At 52.8% G+C, this 20,735-nt stretch overlaps 1 protein-coding gene across 1 annotated transcript in view; it reads right to left on the bottom strand.

The window, feature by feature from the left end:
• Window positions 1–3,977: 3,977 nt before the first annotated feature.
• Nfatc2 (nuclear factor of activated T cells 2) overlaps window positions 3,978–20,735 on the bottom strand; it is a 95,236-nt gene continuing 78,478 nt past the window's right edge. The window contains 1 exon segment of the mRNA XM_033767068.1: window positions 3,978–8,195. Within this exon segment, the coding sequence (XP_033622959.1) occupies window positions 8,140–8,195 (56 nt within the window). The 3' untranslated portion in view covers window positions 3,978–8,139.

Raw genomic sequence — 20,735 nt, 5'->3', positions numbered from 1 at the left:
TCAGGTGGCATCTTGCTGGTGGCAACAGTCCCATCACCTGCCTCCCTTGTCAAACATGCTCCCCAGGGATGTTGAGTTTCACGAGGGCTCATAAAAGGCAGCTGGCCGGCGCCTTCTCTTACTTGTCCCCAAGGAGCTGAGCACAGCAGAGCATTTTACAGGCTGGAGGCCACGAGTGACTCAGGCTGCCAGACAATGGCCGGCAGCTCCGGGTCTCTGGGGAGCCACAGTCTTTATTGCTCTCTGCAGAGGAGGGAGCTGGCTTTCCCTAGAAGACGCTGGAACACACTGTAGTATAACCAGGAAGAAATGCACTGAGCCTTTGGGGATCGAAGGAAAGTCTCTGCGTGCGTTGTTTGGTGTTGCAAGTATGTTAAATATTAGGGAACACTTAGTTTTCCATACACTCCGATGAGTCCACTGTCCTCAGTCCTCCGTGTCCTCGGGGACATGAAAGCTAGGCGTGTCTGTTCATTTGCACCCAGTTCCCGAGGGCCTAATGTGCACCCGGATGTGTGGTCCGCACACTGAGCAAAGTTGCAACAGCCTTCACTCCCCGCTGGGACTCAGACGGGAAGCGCCGAGGGCACCAGAACGGGAGCAGTGTGTCCTGGCGTGGTATTCACCCCCACAGCACCCCTGGGCTCAGGGCTGACTCTGAGGACGGGTGTTTGCTTGGAGACCTGGAGAGTGAGGAAGAGCTCTGTGGCCAGGGCCCTTCGGGAGCCAGGAAAAGCACCCAGAGTGGTGGGTGGGAGATGGGGTGGCCGCACCCTGGCCAGCAGAGGCTGTGCAGCGGTAGAGTCTGGGAGGTGGCGGGCAGGAAGCGTGCAGGCTTCAAGCAGGGGTGGGACAGTTCCCAAGGTGCCTTCAAGCACAGACTGGTGGAGAGGAGTGCGGTCCAGTGACAGGAAGGAGGAGGGGGGTGCGACGGGTTTCAGAGGTGGATCCTGAGGACCTGTTACCCTACGGGAAATGGGGCAGTGAGGAGCCGGTGATGCCCGGGGTTTTGACTAAGTCACTTCTTAGATGGCGTTGCAGAGGCTGATGGGGAGGAAGGTGGGTCTGCGAGCCAGGACATGGGGTTTGCGGGGAGCTGTGGTTATGAAAGGAGGCGCCGTGGGGTGTCTGGAAAGTCCTGTGCTGGGATTGTGAATGTGTTTCCCTCAAGCACAGCCTGGCAGTCTCAAGCAGAGGGCACGTCCTCAGATGTCCACCTGTGTCCTGCAACACTTGGCCAGCAGGAGCGGTGGGCCATGTGATTGGGGAACAGTGTCAGTCTTGTCGAGGGCTTTTGAGGGTAAGGACCAGGATGTAATTGGCACGGCCCTTGGAGAACACATTGGACTGTTGTATACTTTGTGTCTTGCGTCTAATGCAACCTCAGAGGCTGACGTTTTCAGGAAACCAGGAATTCTTGGAGAGCTGGGGCTGGGTGGGCATTGGGCAGCGGCATCCCGCCGGTGGTACATGAGGGTCGATCTCCAAGCTCCACTTCCAAATGTCTGAATGTCACCAAGAGGGTGCGGGAAGGGGCAGTTCAGAGGGAAAAGCCCTCCTCAAAGACAGTCCAGTCCAGTCTCATTCATGTTTGCACCACAAAATGTCATGAGGTTTAGAGCAACAAGTCCCCTCTACCATCCCAGTTCTGAGGCTCTTCAATATGAACAACCTGACTTCCACTTTTTTTTTTTTCCCCTGGTACCGGAGATCAAACTTGGGACCTTGTGGTGGAACCACTGAGCTGGGGACTTCCACTTCTTAAAGGTCCTTGTGATTCTGTGCCTGACTGAAAAGTAGACCTGCTTCTTCCAAGAAACCAGTTTCCTTCCAGCTTATGAACTTGAAAAGCTGAGTAGGAGACTGCCTTTCTCCCACAAGTCTGCTTAAGGCCCCACTTGTTACAAAACCCATGTTGTTCCTGCTGCTTTGCGCTAAACTGCACCACACTACTGCGTGAGCAAGGGAATTTTCAGATTTGCAAACTCCCAGCCAAGTCACCCCAGGGTGTCTGCAGTGGACCCTTAAGTTATGACCAGCCTGGTATATGAACAACTTGGGTTTTGACCAGCATTTTAATTTTGATTTATGAACAAAGTCTTGAGTTATGACCCCAATGCCTGCCACTTGTGCTTCCAGATGATCTCAGGCACAGATTTTTTTGTTTGTTTGTTTGTTTTTTTGAGACAGGGTCTCACTATGTAGTTGAGACTGCCCTGGAATTCACTATGTACCTCAGGCTGGTCTTGAACTCATAACAATCCTCCTGCCTCAGCATCCTGAGCGCTGGGATTACAGGCATGTGCCACCATGCCTGGCTCAGGTACAGATTTAACCCTTAAAGACTTCTGAAAGAAACATGACAACACCCTTTCCTGTGTGGGGTTCATTGAGAAACCCTGGGCCAGTGTCTCTCAGGACACCAAGATCTGCCTATGTACAGGAGAGAGAGACTTTGAAGGCTGTGCAGAGGTGCCTGAGCCTTCATTGACCAACTTGAGTCACAACCAGCCCTTGGGAATGAATTCAGTTCATAAGCCAAGGGTCCACTGTATTTCCTATTTGGGATTTGAAAACAGAATGAGCTCAAGTTTCTGGCTTTAATGATGTAAATAAACCCCATCCCCCTGAGCATTTCTTCCACGTCAGAAGCATGAGGTCCCACTAGGGGCCCCCGCTGTGCGCTGAGCCTTGGGTAAGTCCACGGTTTTTCACATCGATGTGTGATCAATAGCTAAAGCTCATGTTGGTACTAGATGCCTGTGAGGTCCCCTCATTTTCTGTCTGGGGAAACCGAGGCCTGGGCCAAGTTCCTGTTTCCCAAATGAGGCTTACAAAGGAATGTAGAACACAGGTGCTTTAACTGATTGTTTCTCGTGCTCAAGATGATTCTGGTTTCGTTCAGCAGAAGTAGTGGAACCAGTTCAGAGGGGAGTTAATTTAAGGAAAAACGTTGCCCACAGCTGCAGCAAACATCCTAAGGGCCAGAGTCCCTGCAGGGAGTGTGGGCCTGTGCAGGTTCTTTTGCTTGGGGTGGTCAGCTCCTGCCACATTAGCAATTTAAGTCCTTCCCAGGTCAGTGTGTTGGGACCATTCTGGTGACCCCATCTTACCTGTTCCTAGACCCGCCATCAGAGCAGTCTGCTTACCAGGATGGACTGGCCTGGTCCCTGGACAGGCAGGGAGGAGGAATGTGGACAGCTCATCCCAGCTGGCAAGGGGGAGCAACTCCATTTCAAGGCTGGTGTTTCCAGCTTGGGAGCTGCCCCTGTGGATGTGCTAGTTCCGGGCAGGACACCTGGAGGGAGACTTAGGAAATTCCCAGGAAGGCTCTCCTAGGCAGTGCTGTGTGAGGTGGAATAGGTCCCCGAAGCACAGGGCCTGGGGGCAGGACTCCGCTCTCTGAGGTTGAAAAGCAGATCTAAAGGATGCAGGGAAGTTTGCATTAACTTAAAAAATGTATCTGTTCTACACCCCTTGGGTGCTTTAGCTAAGGGAGGAGGAAGAGAAGCTGTTCTGAGGGAGCCAGTGGGCAAGTTTTAGTACTTGGAATATTTGTGTGCAGGTTTGACGGTGAGAGGTACCCCCACCCCAACTCCCCTAGAGTTCTGCAAGATGCTCAGACCCAAAGGACTGCTTTTCCCTTCCAAGCTCTGGGACCCGTGGCTGTGGGTCTGAGGTAGACATTATAAATCCAGCTTTTCTAGATGCTGCCTCAAACCAGTCCAGAGATGGATCATAGGAGAACTGTGATGGAGGCAGGCAAATTCACCTTCCTCTTCTGGCCCTGTCACCTTGGTCAAATGGCTTCTGAGCCCGTGTGAGATGTAAGCTGGGATGGTGCCTCCTCGGGCTGAAAAGAGGTGTCGGGAAACACATGATCTATACACAAGCCAGGTAGTCCTTGCGTATGAGCCCCTCTGCAGGCTGCTCAACACCCCTCTACAGAAGCAAAGACACACCCAAGTAGCTGCTGCTTTCGACTGTTTTATTGCTAAACTATCACAGTACAAGCCGTATAAAAATACTTTACATATAGCAAAAATAAACTACGATAAACTGGAGATAAAACCATTTTGCATAGGAATGTGATGTATTCAAACGCCTTTAACAGGATTTTCCAAACCTAAGCCTTGCAGCACCACTCAGCTGGAGCGGCTTGTATCTCTTGGAGAACTCTTTAGGATCCAGTATTTCCTCCCCTCTGAGAGCTGCAGAGGCAACAGGTATGAGTGGGCTTCTCTGACAAGGTATCCGGATGCTGGCCTTGTTTGTGGTCCCACAGCCACGTCCGAACAGGCCAATCAGAATGCTGGGTGCACCTGCTGTCATGGAAACAGCGCCATCAGTACCCACAGCATCCAAACCTCAAACTGGCCCGGGAGTGCGGTCTGCCCACAGTTGCATGGACAGTGTTAACCCTCCCTTTTCCAGCTCCCAGGACCCTGTCACACTTCCAGAGGCTTGCTCAGGAAGTACCTTTCTCACCGATCACATTTGTTTTTAAACAAACCAAGTAAGATGGTGACATCAGGAATGTTTAGGAAAGGAGTCTGTGACCCTGGTTTTATGTGATGCGGCTGTGAAGGGCTTTGTTGGAAGACAGGAAAACACTGTATATGCAACTGGCCTACTTGACTCCATGAGACTCATTGCCCAAGACCTAAGCTTGGGGGAACCCAAGGTTAAGATGTATCGGGTCCCCAATGGGCTGTCCCTCCAAAAAATGAGTTTGAGAGTAGTCACCCCAGCTTGTCAGGAACTCCACTACCCCTGTGCCTCTTGTAAATGTGAAATGGACAGAGTTATTAAGGGGACCACTGACGTTCGCTCAAGTTCTGAACAACAGAACACACGTGGAGTGTTCTTTGTGACGTGAAAACAAACAAGTTCAAACCTCCCTTTAGTCCAGAGTGACAATCACAACACATCAGCTTCCCATTCTGCCTAAGTGTGACAGTCCCGCCCTGGCCAAGGCTGGCTTGTTGGGAAAGATGTCTTGGCTACTGAATGTAAACCAGACAGAGAACAGTGCTTCCCAGTTCTTGGAAGAAATCAACTTCGATCATCTTGGCTGCACCGGTGCTGGAAAGCCATGGCTGCCCCTCGATTAACGGTGTACAGAGGTTGTCTTCTGGGACTTGGCCGGCTCTGAGATACCAGCCTGCACTTTGGGTCCGGTGAATAGGAGCTCTGTGAGTTCCAGCCATCACAGTGCAGGCGGGCTCTACCGTTTCACATCGAAATCACCTCCAAGCTCATTTATTTACAATACAGTTCTCCTCAGTGACAAAACCCAGGCTCAGGGCTGAAGAAAGTAAGCATTATTGTCCAGCAAGAAAAAAAAAGATTATCTTCCACAAAGCCGTCCTCTTTCTTGTCCTGAGATGCTTTCTCCCACTGGACAGGTGCCTGCCAGGCTCGGCGGGAGCGGGGATGTTTTTTGGTTTGTTTCCTGGAATGGTTAACATTTTTCAAGAATACACCATTTCTCTTAAGGGAAATCAACATATATGTAAAAAGAGACGCTTAAAAAGATTTCTGACCATTTATAAATATTTTCTAACTTCAACAGAGGTACAATATTTTGAAGACAGATAGCATAAAAATGCAGGTAAGAAAATAAAATTTAATTACATACTAATCTGGGGTGCACATATATTATCAAAGCAGCAGTATTTTATACAATATAGGAAGACCTGCAAACTCTGGAAGTAAACGACTTCAGCAACATGGCGGACCTGCCAGCACTACTACCTGTTCACAGTCCTGTGCACGCAGCAGGTACCGACCTTGACTTAACCGAGACGCCTTTGTCACACGTGCAACACTCCCATCTTTCCCACTTTCCTGTTTCTGAGGATTTGACTGCCTCTTCCCATCCTGAAAAATATCTCCTAATCAATGACTTGGCCAACTTTCCTCCCGCCTTGTAACTGACGCAACTTTCTTGACAGCTGTCCACTCCCAATACGTTCTCTTGCCTGTTTATGTCTCAAAACGAGTGCCTTTTCTTTCCTTTGCTGTTTGGTATAGTTTCTATACTATCTACCTAAGATGTCTTAGAAAAAGAAAGGGGTTTATCTGTGTAGTACACTCACACATGTATAGGAGTCGGAGCTACGACGAAGCCCTTTTTTGCTATCTGGTTAGAAGACTGGTGGAAAAAGCATTAGTCTCTTTTTACCCCGTGGACAAGGAAGCTGAGTGACTTTGCTACACTAGCAGGAAGGCACTTAGGTAAAACATTCAGGTAACCGAGGAAAGGCCCGATTCCCTCGTGTGCAAAAGTGGCTCCTAGCCGGGTCACGTGAGCACAAATCGCTCACCAAGGCCTCCTCTCTCCCCTCGCCGAAGTCAGTATTGCTGGACAGAGAGGTCTGGAGGAGGTGAGGCTGCTGGTAGAAGGGACTTCTTTTTGCTGAGAAGGAAGTGTTCAGCATCGCAGAGGCTCTGCCGTAGCACTCGGCTTCTTACTGGCACTGTGTGTTTTAGAGGGAACTTTGCTCAGCTCTGCTTGGGTGGGACAGGAGAAGATCCCTGCCGTTAGAGGAAATAACTTCCGGGTAGTGACCAAAAGATAATACACCACTGGGCACCCAGGCCAGCACCTGGGCATGTGGCTGCCTGTTGGGGGCACCAGGTGCACCAGCCCGGCTCTCAGCAAGGGTGACCGTGCAGTGACCTTGTGCAGTCAGGGCTATGAAAAGCTGCTGTGGACTGAGTGGATGAGACTCTCGGGCTTTCTGGCTGGCAGGCTGTGCTGAGAAATTGCTCGGAGTACACTGTTTTGCAGAGTATGGAGGCGATCTGCACCTTGATTGCTGGGGAGAGGAAGGCTGAACACGAATGCCAGCTTGTTCCGAAGTGCGGCAAACTCCCCTACCACAAACCGGGAGGATGCACAAGTGGGAGAAACCAGGACTCTGGGCGTGCCTGGGGAGGCTCCCGCACAGAGCTGGTCTGAGCAGAGCTCTCTCCGGCTCAGCAGAGCTGCTCCCAGTTGGACATGGCAAGACCCGGCCTCAGGGCCAGCACGCTGAGGCCCAGCGGGACTTTAAAGGGCTCAAGGAAAACTAAAGACCTTTGGGGCCAACGCTTGTGATTCTCCTTTTCATTATGAGTTCAGGAGCGAGAGCGAATTCAGCGCTTTCCCTCTGTCTTGGTGGAAACACACTTACAGAAGCACTGGGATTTTAACAAAAATCCCTGCCCTTTGTTTTGTTTTGTTTTGTTTTGGCTTTAGCCTTCTGGCTGCTGCTCCTCCACATTCAATGCACAGGCCTAAGAATCTTAACTCTTTCAAATCAAAAGCGCTCTGGCTGCAAGGAAGACAGAAAGGAGGAGCTACGCACCGATGGCCACGGTAGGGGCCATGCACTGCAGCAGCCAGCTCTGTCCTGGACGCTCTTAGCACAGCTGCAGGGGTCAGAGCAGCCGGCCAGGAGGGCTCCACCCCCAGCCTCCATGGCCCACATTTGAAGCAGAGGAAAAAAAAATAAGAAAAAGAAAACAATCACGTACACATGTCATAAGTTAACACTGGGACGTTTTAACCGATGATCTTATCAGCGCAAGGCAGTTTTGTTCTGTTAGAAGAAAATTCCAAAATAAAGCTTTTGCTGTGGCCCGGCCTTGGCCTGGACAAGGCAATCTCTGGGACAATGGTCCATTCCTGGCTCTAGCATGAGGGTTGTGGGGTTCTTTGGTCAGGAAGCTGAGCTCTTGGGCCACACTCTCTTGACTGCTTTGAGAACCCCTCTTTAAAAAGGAGCAGGAGCCATTTCTGGGACTGGAGACACGGACGCAGACGGTGGGTTCCATCGCGGCCCCTCAGCTCCGTCCGAGCCTTGGCCACTCTGGTCTCAGGAGAGTTCCTACACCGGTCGCACTCCCAAGGTGGCGCTGGTCAGCAGGCCCTTGCTGTTTGGGTGAATCACCCTTAAGACCAACCAGGACACTCTTTGGGGCTTAACATTCAACAGGAAGGCGTGTGCTGGTGTTTACAGAGAGGTGGCTCTGTGCCAGACATTGTTCCACGCACAGCCACCAGCAGGGGATGAATAGGAGGAGACAGAAGGTGAGGGTGGCAGAGACTCCGAGGGGCCAAGACGGAGGTGTCGGATACAATGGCGGCTTCTACGTCTGATTTCGGGCAGGAGGTCCTGAAAATTCCTTCCTGATAATTTCATTAACTAGAATGAGAAAGAGAAAAAAAAAAGGGGGTGAGGAGGTACCTTGACTAGACCTTTCCTTGTGACTACACATTCGGTGATTTTTAACATAAATGCATTCCTGTATTACGGGTTTTTTTACTGTTTGAACCACAGATCTGTTAGTAGAAATTGCTCAAGAAGTGCAGGCACATTTTAAGCAACTGTCCCCTGCTGTCTTTGTTAACACAGCCAGACCCTCTACTGTCCACCACTGTCCCCTGTGGTTATCACATCCGGAAGACACCTGTTACATGATCACATCTAATGAAAATACAGGAACCCTTAAAAAGGCAGCAGGTGAGGCCTCCCAGTCAAAACTGGCCATCAATTTAAGCATCATTATTCTTTCTTTCAGCGCAAGCAGGAATTTTCCTCTGCTGGTGGAGGGTCCTGTTGTGAGTCTTCAGAAGGTGTCCTCCGGAGGACCCTGGGTCACTTTCGGCCAGTAAGTGGGACTCTAATGGGAACCACAGGTGCAGTGCTGGCTCCCTACTCTGAGGTCCTGGTAGAGCAGCCTCCCCAGGCGTCAAGTTGGTCTTGCTGCTGGCCACACTCACCTGAGCATTCTCCTCATAGAGGGATGGGAAACTGAGGCCCAGGGTCTGTTTCCCCCATGCTAACAGGCAGGAAGACACACTGTTGGTTTGACTCAGCTCTCCCTTTACCTCTTTGTGCTTCAGTTTTTCCATCGGTGAAGTAGGAATTGGAACAGCCTGTCCTTTCTAGGGCTATTGTGAAGCTGCCAAGCAAGAAGGGACACCACTGTGCCTGGCCACGTGCCATCAACAGTGACATCTCAAGGCGAACTGGGTCCTCTGCACCCAAAGGCTGTTTTGTGCTAGAAGGTCAGGTGCAGGCTGACGGCGAGAGCTCAGGTTCTTGTTCAGATGACAAGGGTCAGAACCCCACCCTGGAGGGCCCTTGCCTGTGAACCTTGCCTTGGTGCTGTAACAGTTTTGTGCCTTCGTTTTCCCACCTGGAAACTGTGTCTGAAAATATTAGCTGCCTCCTAGGGTTGTTGAGCTCGGAGAGTTGATGCAAGTGAAGAGATGATCACAGGGCCGATGAGGAGTAGGGGTCGGCTTGCAGGCTAGGACCTGTGTACGACAGTGCGGCACCGGTGTGCTCGAGGGTGGGAACGTAGCATCAGAATGGCCAGTGCTTCCCAGGTGAGGAATGGATTCACTGACAGGACTCGAGCTGAGTTCACAGGCCCAGCCACCAGCACTTCCTGGCCTCCTCCTGTGCACCTGGTCCTGGTGACAGCCAGGGCCCCTGACCAAAACCGTGACTGACGAAGGCTGGGCCTGCCCGTGACCTGCCTGTGAGCTGCTGACCCCTATAGAGGCAGTGAAAGCCCAATGCCAGGGGAGGGGCCAGGCAGCTTCACAGTTTTCAAAGCCCGGATTCTGAAGGCCTTCCTGTTGTCTCAACCTCGGAAACCAGAGGAGTCGATCCTTAATGGAAACTTTCCACAGCCTCAGCTTTCTAAAAATAGCTGGGAGGCAGAGCTGCAGACACCACGGCCCTCGAAAGGGGGTCATCCCCCTTCTCAGAGGGGCAGTGGGGCACTTTTCCCCACCGTTTCGTTGAGACCCACAGCAGCCGGCTGAAAGTTACCTTCAGGTAGACGTGGGCGGTCTCATCCAGAAAATCAAATACTCTGCATTTAGACCTTTTTTGCTGTTGGGTGGAGAACGGTGGGTCTGAGTCTCAGACCCACCAAGACCTCTCTGGGTAGGAGCCTTCTCCAGCTGCAGGAGGGAAAGTTCTAGAACCGAAATGCCAGCTGGGGGTGGCGGGCATGGGGAACTGCGTCCGCCTGAAACCCTGGCCTCTCAGCTGAACCCCTTCACCCAGAGGAGCCCTCCTGCTAGGAGGTCCCCTGCAGGGGGGCGCGGTGCAGGGACACTTCATGGCCCTTTCCGTCAATTCCGCAGTGTCCACCGTGACGTCTCCCCGTTAGGAGGAGGACAGTGCCCACCTCAGCCTTCACCTCCTCCCTGGGTCTTCTGCCCTGTCCTTTCCTCGCTGTCCTTCTCTGTGCTTATGCTCTCCTGTGTCCAGAAACCCTGTCCCACGGTCCCTCTTAGGACTCCGAGATCTGTCTCTGTCCCCTCGATGGCCACGCGCCATGCCACCCTCCACCTGCTGAGGCGTCCCTTCTGCCTCACTCATGTCCCCCTGCGCTGCTGCCCCGCTGGTCTCCTGGGCAGGATGGTAACTTCCGGCCTGATGCTGCTCCCTGCACATGCCAGTTGGGGCTCAGACACAGGCTCCTGGGAGCCCACATCTGCCGGCTCCCCTTGTCCCCCATACCCGGTTTCTATGCAGCATGGGCTGCCGTGCCTTGCCGTATCCTGTGCCTGGGGACACCGCAGGGCCTCCTCTCCGAGGTACGCATTTTGACCCATGTGCCTCTTAGCATTTGCTTCACTGTCTGGCACCAACCCCTGCCCTTTCCTCCCACCTCCTCCCACCCCTGGCCTCCCACACGCTTCCACCCAGCCTTGCCCAAATCCAACTTCCCTTCCTGCCCTTGTCTTACACCGCCTCTTCTTGCTCTGTGGGCACCGTGGCCTCTTAACTATTGAGCTGTGCCACTGTAGCAGAAATGCAGCTAGGCCACAGCAGCACAGACACGTCCCAATTAAGCCTTACCGAAACGGGCTGAGGGCTAGATTTGGCCCGAGACTGCCAAGTACCAAAGGCAAACAAAAGTATGGAGTTGTCTTGGTCCACTTTATAAGGTAGCAATCTAGGGGGCCACAGCCTCAATGACTATTGTCAATCAGATGATTCGGGGTTGATTTAGTGGTAGATTTCTAAAAACCAAAGTCTGTCTGGGGAATTTCTGGATTGGCTTAAGGGCCCAGACTGACTCCCTCCTCCCTTATCAGCACAGTTTCTCGAGCTCTGGCTTGAAGAAGAACAGCTGCCCAGGGCTGCAACTGGAAAACCACACTGATCTACTTCAGGCGCAAGGCGAGGACCCTCTGCCCTCAGCTGCTGACTCTGAAGCTTCATCCCCCGCCAAAGCAGCACCAGGGCCAGGAAGGAGCAGAGGCCCTGCACGATTCTTCCCCAGGCCTCCCGTGTGGTGGCTACAGGCAGCCAGACCAGGCGAGGGCCACGGCAGAAAATGCTCTTCCGGCTGTGATGGGAAAGGAATGGGAATCTGAGAGCCAGATTCACCTGTGCCTGGAGCACCTTGCAGGATTCGCTCCCACCACCACCACGCCCGATTCCGAGGGAGCACGGAAGACCGCCTCACTCCTGCCTTTTGTCCCAACTGTTCTTGGGGGAAACCTAGTCTGAAGGCCAAGAGTGAGCCCCGGCTGCCCCACGAGGGATGTGGCCTCGGCCTTCCTGTGACTCCTGATCCCAGATGGATCTGAGCACACAGCTCTCCTGGGCTCTGCTTTTGCTGGCTGTAAAACTTCCCAGCCTTTGCCATGTGTCAGCCCTGGGGAACACCGAAGAGCTTTCCAGGAGAGCCCAGCCAGGCCTGACTGTACAGGCTCAAAGAACAGAAGCCTCTTGAGAGTCCTGCAGCCCAAAGCCTTGGGATCCAGAGGCAGGGGCAGGCAGCGCTGGTGATGGGGGCCCGCCTGCTGTCAGCACCGACATCCCACCTGATTCTTACATTCCTCACTGCCAGGCTGTCACGGCCTGAGGTGGGTGTCTGGCACATGCCTGCTATATATGGTTCTTGCCTCCTGATGGTTCCTGCTGGACAGTGTGGAGCCAGCGCCCTCCCCACTAAGGGGTGGGTCTGGTGAGGGGCATTCTGGGACACCTCCGCAGGTCCTTGTCTGGGAGACATGCCTCTCAGTGGTCAGCTCCTCTGCGTACCAGGGGGGCCATCCGTGTGATTTCCCCGCAAGATTTCTAGACTAAAGAAGCCACAGCAAACACAGTCCAACCTCGCTGACCAAATGACACCACCCCACAGCCACTCCTGTGTCTGCGGCACTGCAAGGCTGAGTGGTTCTACTTAGAACACTGAGAGGACTAAATAACAGCACTGGCATCTACGCAGCTGGGGCACAGAAAGGTAAAATAACCCTGTCACTTCCCACCTCGACTTGGTCCCCAAAGCCTGCGCCACACAGGGCAGTTTCAGTGACCTGACTCTGCTGCCCAGGCCGAGTGGCCAAAGCCCTGGTGGAAACCAGGTGAGGCCCCGCTGAGCACCATGGATGAGTACCATGGCTCTGGTTTTCAGATTTCAAATCCAGAAAGCAAGCAGCAGATTAACACTGTCAAATGCACGTGACAAGAGAGCCCCTGGGGAGAAGTTGAAACTGAGTAGAAGGAATGGACAGTGGGAATTCCCTAAGCACAGGCACTTCCTGCAGGGCTCCCTAGGGCTCCCCGTGCCCCCATGCAGACCCCCCACCCTGTGGGTGGCTGGGCGCAGGATGGAGAGGGGAGACACTATGACTTGAGTCCTGCAGGCCAGTCCTGGAGGAGGGGCCGCTGGGACAGCATGCAGATCCTACTCCAGCCACACAGACAGCATCTCGGGGCTGGCAAGGACCAGCGGGAGAGCAGGAAATGGTGTCTGTGGGGATGGCTGGAGAATGAGGAGAGAGGCCTTTAGGTTATAAAACTTTAAAACCAACCCTCAAGGAAACACACAGCTGGAAAACAAAAGGAGAAGCAGAAGATATCAATTACCTTTAACTTTGATTTCTTGGATCAAAGATCACAGTCATTCTGTTTCATAATATGTTTTGTATCCAGCTAAGGTGTGTGTCTATCAGCTCTGAAAAAGATTTGCAAAACCATTTTTAAGAAGAAAAAAAAATCACCTTTGATCCTCTATCATGCTTCCAATTTAACTCAGTAATAACATCCACTTAATGGGTCTCTCCCCTCCCAACCCTCTTGGCCCAGATTCAGGATCACCTAGGAATCCGTGCGCAGGGTAAGGGTCACTGAGACAGGGGACCTCGTACAAAGAACTGAGGGCAGCCGAGGCCAGGGCATATCCGCAAGATGAAGGGCTTGGGCACTAACACCAGACCAACGGCCTCTAACTCAGAGTTTCACATAATGGCCAACTAAAGAGAAATTTAAAAACCAGCTTCTGCTAGAATCACAAGAAAGTCAGAATTCCATCAGGGACCTCGAATGAGAGCGTCCTTCAGGCTTCTTTCTATACACCAGGGTTAGCTCCAGTTTCTGCTTACTGCGAACAGCACCTCTGTGGTCATGTAAACTCCTGAGACTGCACATTTTCTGTTTTATTGATGACTTCCACAATAAAAGTTACTCTTTATAGCCTCTGCCCAGCCAAGGTGGGGGTTCCCTCTCATGATTTTATCATTCTTCCATATTTTCTCCCCATTTTAAATGACAGCGAGGCTCTCCCTGTGGCCACATTGGGCTTGAATGTTCAAAGACCCTCATCTCCCCATCCACGTGGGATGGCTACACAGCAGGCCTCAGCCCACTCTGCGTGCCCTGGGTTGTTTCCTACAAGGAGTGACAGAGAATTATTAGAACGGCCTTTCCAGGAGGGTGTGCACGCTCGTGCCATGCTGCTCCACCCTGCCAGCAGCTGTGTCAATGTTTCTACCGACACCAGAACCCTTGAACTTCAGAGTTAGCAGTCAGGGTATCCACTGGGCATCTCGAGCTCAGCATGGCCCAAACCAATCTCTGGACCCGCATTACCATCCCTGCTTCCAAAAAAAGTCTGTTCCACCCACCGTCTCCCTGCAAGAAGCACACATTCCCGTCCTCCTGGGGCTCAGGTGATCTCAGTGTATGCACTGACTCCCTGTTCACAGGCTACAAAACAGCTTCCACACCCACACCTCTGCTCCCACCTGGCAGGTCTGTGCCCAAGCAGGGTGGCCCTGCTGGGACTTACAACGTGCCATCCCCCAAGTGCCACAATAGCCTGATGGTTTCGCCTTATCCACAGTCACCTGTCGAGTGGCCCTGAGCAGGAAGCAGGTACTGTGTGCAGGTTACACCCTGAGAGGAGCAACTTGAAGCCCAGGAACTGTGCCATTGACCCCAGCTGGCCAGAGCAAGGGTTCTGCCTTTAAACCCCAAACTACATGGCGGCCAAGAGGGTGAGCTACTGTCCCCAACTCAGCACGCAGCATCCTGCTGTGGGTTTGTGCAGTGAGCTGAGGCCCTGCTTCCCGTCAGGTAGGAGATGATGTGGTAGGAGAAGATGTAGGGGGCTCACTGGCACCTGCTTATTAAGCTACCATAGCGTCCCCTCAAGGGTGGAGAGAAGGAGAAGAGACCGAGAGCGAACACTGTGTAACCAGGAGCACAATCGCTCCCCTACAGAGGGAGCAAGGGCCATCCAGCACAGCATTCTGGTTAGTAGCCGGGAAAATGCAGTGTTTGGAGTTGGTACGAGCTCCTTAGGTGCAATGCACACGTCCACACGCAGAGATGGACACCTGGGGTCTTTTACAAGGCTACAATTTGAAACCTGTAGTGACACGGCATTTCTGCCACCCTCAGTGTCGAGCTGTCCCACTAGCCCTGTAGATTAGCTGATCATTTCGGATGCAGCCTTGAAGAGGTTCGCTGATTTGCCTAATGAACAATACACGTATCATGCAAGTGCCAGGGGTCACCAGACTCAGGAACTTGACATCATGACACATTAGCTCACTTCCCAGATGTCTGGGATCACAGACACACACCAAACGGGGCTGCCCAGGACAGGAAGACCTGTGTGCACTTTTGTGGAGCTGACGGGAACTGGAGATGGGTGTAAGGCACGTTCAGCCTGCCGGATCTACAGTGAAACGTGTGTCCCTCCTGACTGTGAAGTACCTGTTAGTGACTTCTCCTCCCCAACTTCCTGGTGACAGAACATCACTTAGATAACTGAGGAAGAAATACCCCCTGAGCATGTTCCCAGGAGTGCCTAACAAACTGTACCCTCAGGCTTGAGGGCACAGCTGACTGTGCCCCTCCTACCCAGTTCTGTTCTCCAGCTCAGCAGAATTTCTTCTGACACCATGTGGCTGCTCAAGTAGCAACCGCAGGCAGGAAAGCACTCTAAACCAAACCTGCTTGCTTCCTCCTCCTCCTGCCACTTGGCCAGGGCTGGCCCCAAACCTCTGCAAGAAGTTCCAGCCACAAAGCAAGCACTGCAAAACAACCTGCTGCCTTCAAACAAAAGCCAGAGCAGAGCACTCGTTACATAGAGCTGAGGTGCAGGAAAGACCCAGCAATCCAAACCCACGAAGCAGCCTGCGACCACAAATGAGATGATGAAATAATGCCTAATTGGGAAGTCTTTCTTGTCTTTGGGGTTGGAGGACTTCACTAAAATCTGTCTTCAGACTTTTAAGTTTATGTGTTCTTTTTATCTGAGAAGGATGGAATTAAAACCAGGGAGGGCAGGTCCAGGTGGTCCAGCAGGGGGCAGCCTGGAGCAATAAGAAAGGCTCCCATCCTAACCCTCACCTGGAGGAGGTCCAAAGCGCCCGACCTCCCTCAGACACCGTTCCCTGGAGTTACTGACTCCCAGCTCCACCTCCCCTCCCTAAGATTCACCTTTGGATTGACACCCACACACATCTCCACAGACCTCCCAAGCAGATGCCAGCCGCAGCCCCTAACAAGCACCCCGTTGCGGACTTTTTAAGTCTTGAATTTCCCACAAAATACTCAGCCACATCTGCCTCCCTGAGCCCTTCCAGATTCTCCAATGTTCTAATATCCACGCCCATGCTCACGTGGCAGGTACTTGCCAGTGATGTCACCAAGGCTGAGGGACCGGGCCGGTGTCACAGAGCTGGTCTGTGGCAGGACCACCTCCCTTCCTGTGGCCTGGCTCCATGCCCAGCTTTTCTCTGCACCCTAGTCCTCCTCTCCTGCCCAGGCCCATATGCCCCTGGGTGGCTTCTGACAGCACCCTCCATGCTCCTCTGCCTGCCCATCCCACGATGCCAGCCCCTACGGCCCGGGGAGGGGCAGCCACCTCTAAGGGCTGAGGCTGCCGACCAGCATCCTGGCCCCAAGCAGGGAGGTGGGCTCATACGCGAGGGCTGGCGTCACAGGAGAAATGGACAGCTCTGCCTCGTCCTTTGGCCGGACTTCGCTGTGCCTCTCTGTGAAAAGCAGGTAACAGTCTAACTTCAAGGCTTCAAGGGAGTCAATGGAGCTAAAGGTCCCTACAGCCTGGGCCGCAGTATCGTGGCACCTCTGAGGGTGGGAGCTGATCTAAACCCTCAAGCCTCAGTTTCTGCATCTGCAGGATGAGAATGAACGCCGTTGACACATGAAAAGGAAAAAGCCAACCGTGCTCACAGCTGCCTCCTCAGCAGCCAGCTCAGCCCAGCTCACCGCGCTCTCGGCCCAGGGTGGGCTCCTGGGTCACTGAACTGTAGGAGTCCATTCTCTCCCATGAGGACGTTCACCCCCGAAGCTACCTGTGCATGCTGGGCGCTGTGGGAGATGCGTTCTCACATCCTGCCCCAGGGCCCCTGCACCCCCCTGCACAGTGCACTGGCTGCCCTGGGCCGGTCACACATGCAGCAGCATCTGCTGCCTGCAAACCAAAGGCTCCGGAAGCCAGCCGAGGCAGCGGACCTGCACGGCACCAGCCACCCAGACAGCTTACCAGCCGGGCCTCACGGCTCACAAGAAAAACACCTCACTTGACCTCATCCCAAGCATCCCCAGCTCTCGGGATGAGTAAATACGGCAGTTCTGAGACGCTGGGCTCGAGTAAGAGGCAGAGGTGCTAGAGGGAGAAGACTGAGGTGTGGGCGGGAGGTGGGGGTGTGGATCAGCCACAGCCAGGAGGTGCCAAGCCCCAGGGCAGTGAGGGCACCGCCTGCTTTCAGCTAACCCCCCACAGAGAGAACTGATCCCACCGTGGCCAAGCAAGAGGGGACAGCTCCCTGGGGCCTGCTCCCTGCACCCTCCTTGAGCCCCTTCTCCCCAAGTCCACCTTGAACCCTGGATTGTAGGAAACCTTTCCAGAACCCCAGACAACTCCATGGAGGAGCCCAGAGAGAGGCACCAGTGGGCAGGATTTAGCCAGAAATTTCCCAACCAGATCTGGCTTCTGACTGGCCCTTGGAGCCAGCCTGAAGTCCCAGAGGGAAGGTGCGTGGCCACATTGGCGGCAGCTGGACCAGAGCTGACACCGCCGAAGTCCGGATCTGAGCACTACAGGGCGGGGGCTCTGAGCCTTAGTGTGGCACAGGGTGCCATCTCCAGCAGCGAGGAGCAAACGGCAGCTGGATGAATGAATGATGGGGATAAACGAGTGAATGAATAAATGATGGCTTCCGAGGGGTGGCAACCCAGAGCTGACTTCAGCGTGCGAGAGGTGGGTATGGTCAGGCCCATCTCTGCAGAGGAGGCAAGGAGGGAGACTGGGTGTGGGACAGGGCCTCTGAGCTTCTGACGACACTGCATCCCTGCCCAGCAAGCCATCTCCTCTCTGGCTGGAAACTGCGGCCCCACAGTTCCAAACGGCGGCCCTGCCTCAGAGCACCTGTTCAGGGGGACGTGAACCCATCCAGCAAGTGGGGTCAGGACAAGAACTGTGACTTGTGGAAGAACTCAAAGCCTTCCTTTTCCAGTCATCCCAACTTAAAGGAGAAATGGTTTCTTTCTTTCTTTCTTTTTTTTCTTTCTTTGTGTGTGTGTGTGTGTGTGTGTGTGTGTGTGTGTGTGTGTGTGACTTCTATTCCAAATGCTTTAAGTGTGCTTTTTTTTAAAAAGCCCTACAAAAATTTAATTTTGGAAATGTCCATTTTCCCCAACTGTGCTAGATCTAAATGATGTAAAGTTGATCAAAAATTCAATGCAATCGTCTTGAGTCCGACAGCTGACTCGGGTCTGCACAGAAAAAACAGAAGACGGGAAATAACAGGACACTTCTAATAACAGGACACTTCTAACGACCAGCAAGCTGGTGCTACAACCTCCCAGAGAGCCAGAATTCCAACGTAGCTCTCCTAATGAAAATGGTGAACACTGCATTGCCATGAATAGATGCACTTTCTAAAAGACAGAGTGTAATTAGCTGGACAGAAAAAAATGACCTACAGAACCAGGCCAAGAGCCCAGGAAGAGGCTCACTCTGACATTTCCAGCACTGATAGACCACAGGTCCAGGGGAAAAGACAAATGTCTCCACAGGTGGTCTGGGGTAGCCGGCTGTCCCTGTGGAAAACCGTGATATCACAGTATGACGTCTGGATGCAGAAATCAACACCAATGGATCACACATTCAAGTGTGTAAGCAAAGAAGGAAAATCTCTTTATGAGTGGCATGGGTGTGGGGAGAAAGCTAAGAACACGGCTTCTGATGAGCAGGTCTGGGTAGAGCCCCAGGAATCTGCATTTCTAATAAGGCCTGGGTGGCACTGCTGCTGCCAGTTCCATGACACGGTTTGGGAAGCATCATTCAAAAGCACAAGCCTTTAAGAACATAAATTTAGCTACATTAAAATTTCCCCGTCACTAGAAACACTGTTTCTCACACGCCAGTTAAAAAAAAAAAACCAAATGTGCAACAGTATCGAACACTGTGATAAAGTAGCACGGTTAAATAATTATGTGTTGCTTATGGGAGTGTAAACTGGTAGGACCACTTCTTCCGCACAGGTACAAGTTCGCCTTGTCTGCGGAGGTCACATCATGCACACCCTGCAGCTCAGCAACGCAGCTGGCAGGTCTCGCCCTGCAGAAACTCTTGTGTGTGTGCTGTGTGCTCACCAGAGGCAGGTGAGCACGTCCCACATAGCCTCTCTCGGGGGGCAGAGAGAGAGCGCTGGTGTTCGGGAGACCCACATACCGAGCAAGCTGTGCAACGTTTGACTGTGACCAGCAAAACTCAGACCACCTGCTTCCCCGGCACCAGGTGGCAAGCAGGAAAAATAAATAAATGAATGCACTGCATGCACAGAGCAAGGACGGAGGAAAGAGACAGAAATCACACAGCGTCTGGGGCCTCCTGGGATTAAGAGTTTCAAAAAGCTAAAAAAAAATGGCATTTATGAGGCAATTAAAATGTTGAACGCTGAATTAGAGGCTAATTAGAGAATTCTTTGTCATATGAATGGTCATAGTAGACAGAGGGTTTTTTCCCCGAAAAAGTCATCTTTTAGAGAAATGTTGTTGAAAGGGTTGCAGCTAACATTTTTCAAACTGACAGAAGAGCTCAAAAGCAATGGTTACCCTAGTTTTTTAAAGGTGGCATGTGTGGGGGCGGTGAATGAACAATGTGTGGGTTGCTCCGTGTGTTTGTACTGTTAGCGCGTTTACACATATTTAATAAAGGCGACTTGGCATTTACAGGAAGCCAAGAAGAAAAGGAGCGGGAGGGAGAGCTGGAAGGACGAGCAGGGGCAGGAAAGCAGGAAGAGGGAAAGGAATAAGCTGAGGAAGAAAGGGTTAGAGGAGGGGAGACGGGGCCGGGGATGTAGCTCAGCGGCGCTGCCGCCTGCCTCACAAGCTCGAGGACCTGCGTTCGATCCCCTGTTCCTAAGTAAATAAATAAAGGAGAGATGGAAGGGGAAAGTGAAAAGGAGCCCTTCCTGCCTGTTATGTGGACCACAGCAAGTGGCCTGTCCCCCTGGGAAACGGACGTCCGGCTGTGAGCCAACGGTCCTGCCTTACGGAATCTCTCACCACCTGAAATACGCCTCTTTGTATCCCGGTGGTGAGGACACGCCCTAAGCAGAACTGAAAGGTTTGTTTTTAAATCTCCTTAAAAAAAAAAAATAGAAACCTCTAGGGTCACTGCTAAGACTGCAAAGTGCGCTTCTTTTCCTTCATTTTCTCCTAAGCAGTGCAGAAGAAAAGGAAACCCAAAGGCTAAACCCCTACAAAGCAGCCCCTCCCCTGGCCCAGTCCCTCTGCGCTCCCTTGGGCGCTGAACCTATGGGTGAATGTTCATGCTTTTTTCAGTCTGCTGCCCCTGCTGCAAACAAGACTGTAGTCACCTTCAGGGTCCCAAAACACAGATGAGGCTTGTCACGGTCCCTGCACAGGTGGCCTCAGCTCATCTGCAACGATCAAGGGCAGCCATGGGCTTCTGGGGTCACACAGCTTTGTGTCGGAGAACACTGCGCAGGGTTGGGGACCAGTGCTCTGGGATCACCATTCCAGCCCCGCACCAGATGTGCTAGACTCCCAAGGATAAACTGCTAGAAGGGAGAGAAAGTCTGGACTGAGGACGGATGCGTTCCAAGCTTTAGGAGATTTTGTCAAAGGACCCTCTGCCCGCGTCGCGTGTCCTGACAGTGCTGCAGCCTGCCTGTTCCACGCCACCTCACCACCACACACTTGGTCCACCTCCCTCGCAAATCCTTCTCCCTCTTCCTTCCTTGCTTTCTTGCCAATGCTGCCCATCTCCAAGGAGAAAACAACTGGCTCTGGTCTGGCTGGCCCTACACCAAGCTCTGATGGAGGATGGGGAGGTAGAAAGTCACAGACATCACAGGCAGACCTGGCTCTGAGACGGCCCAGAGCACAGGAGTCTTATCAGACCCTAAGGTGTCAGGG

Source organism: Fukomys damarensis, unplaced genomic scaffold, assembly GCF_012274545.1.
Source record: "Fukomys damarensis isolate Sample0158 unplaced genomic scaffold, DMR_v1.0_HiC HiC_scaffold_22, whole genome shotgun sequence".
NCBI lineage: Eukaryota > Metazoa > Chordata > Mammalia > Rodentia > Bathyergidae > Fukomys > Fukomys damarensis.
The sequence above is the reverse complement of the archived record's forward strand: the minus strand, read 5'-3'. Positions and strand labels throughout refer to the sequence as shown.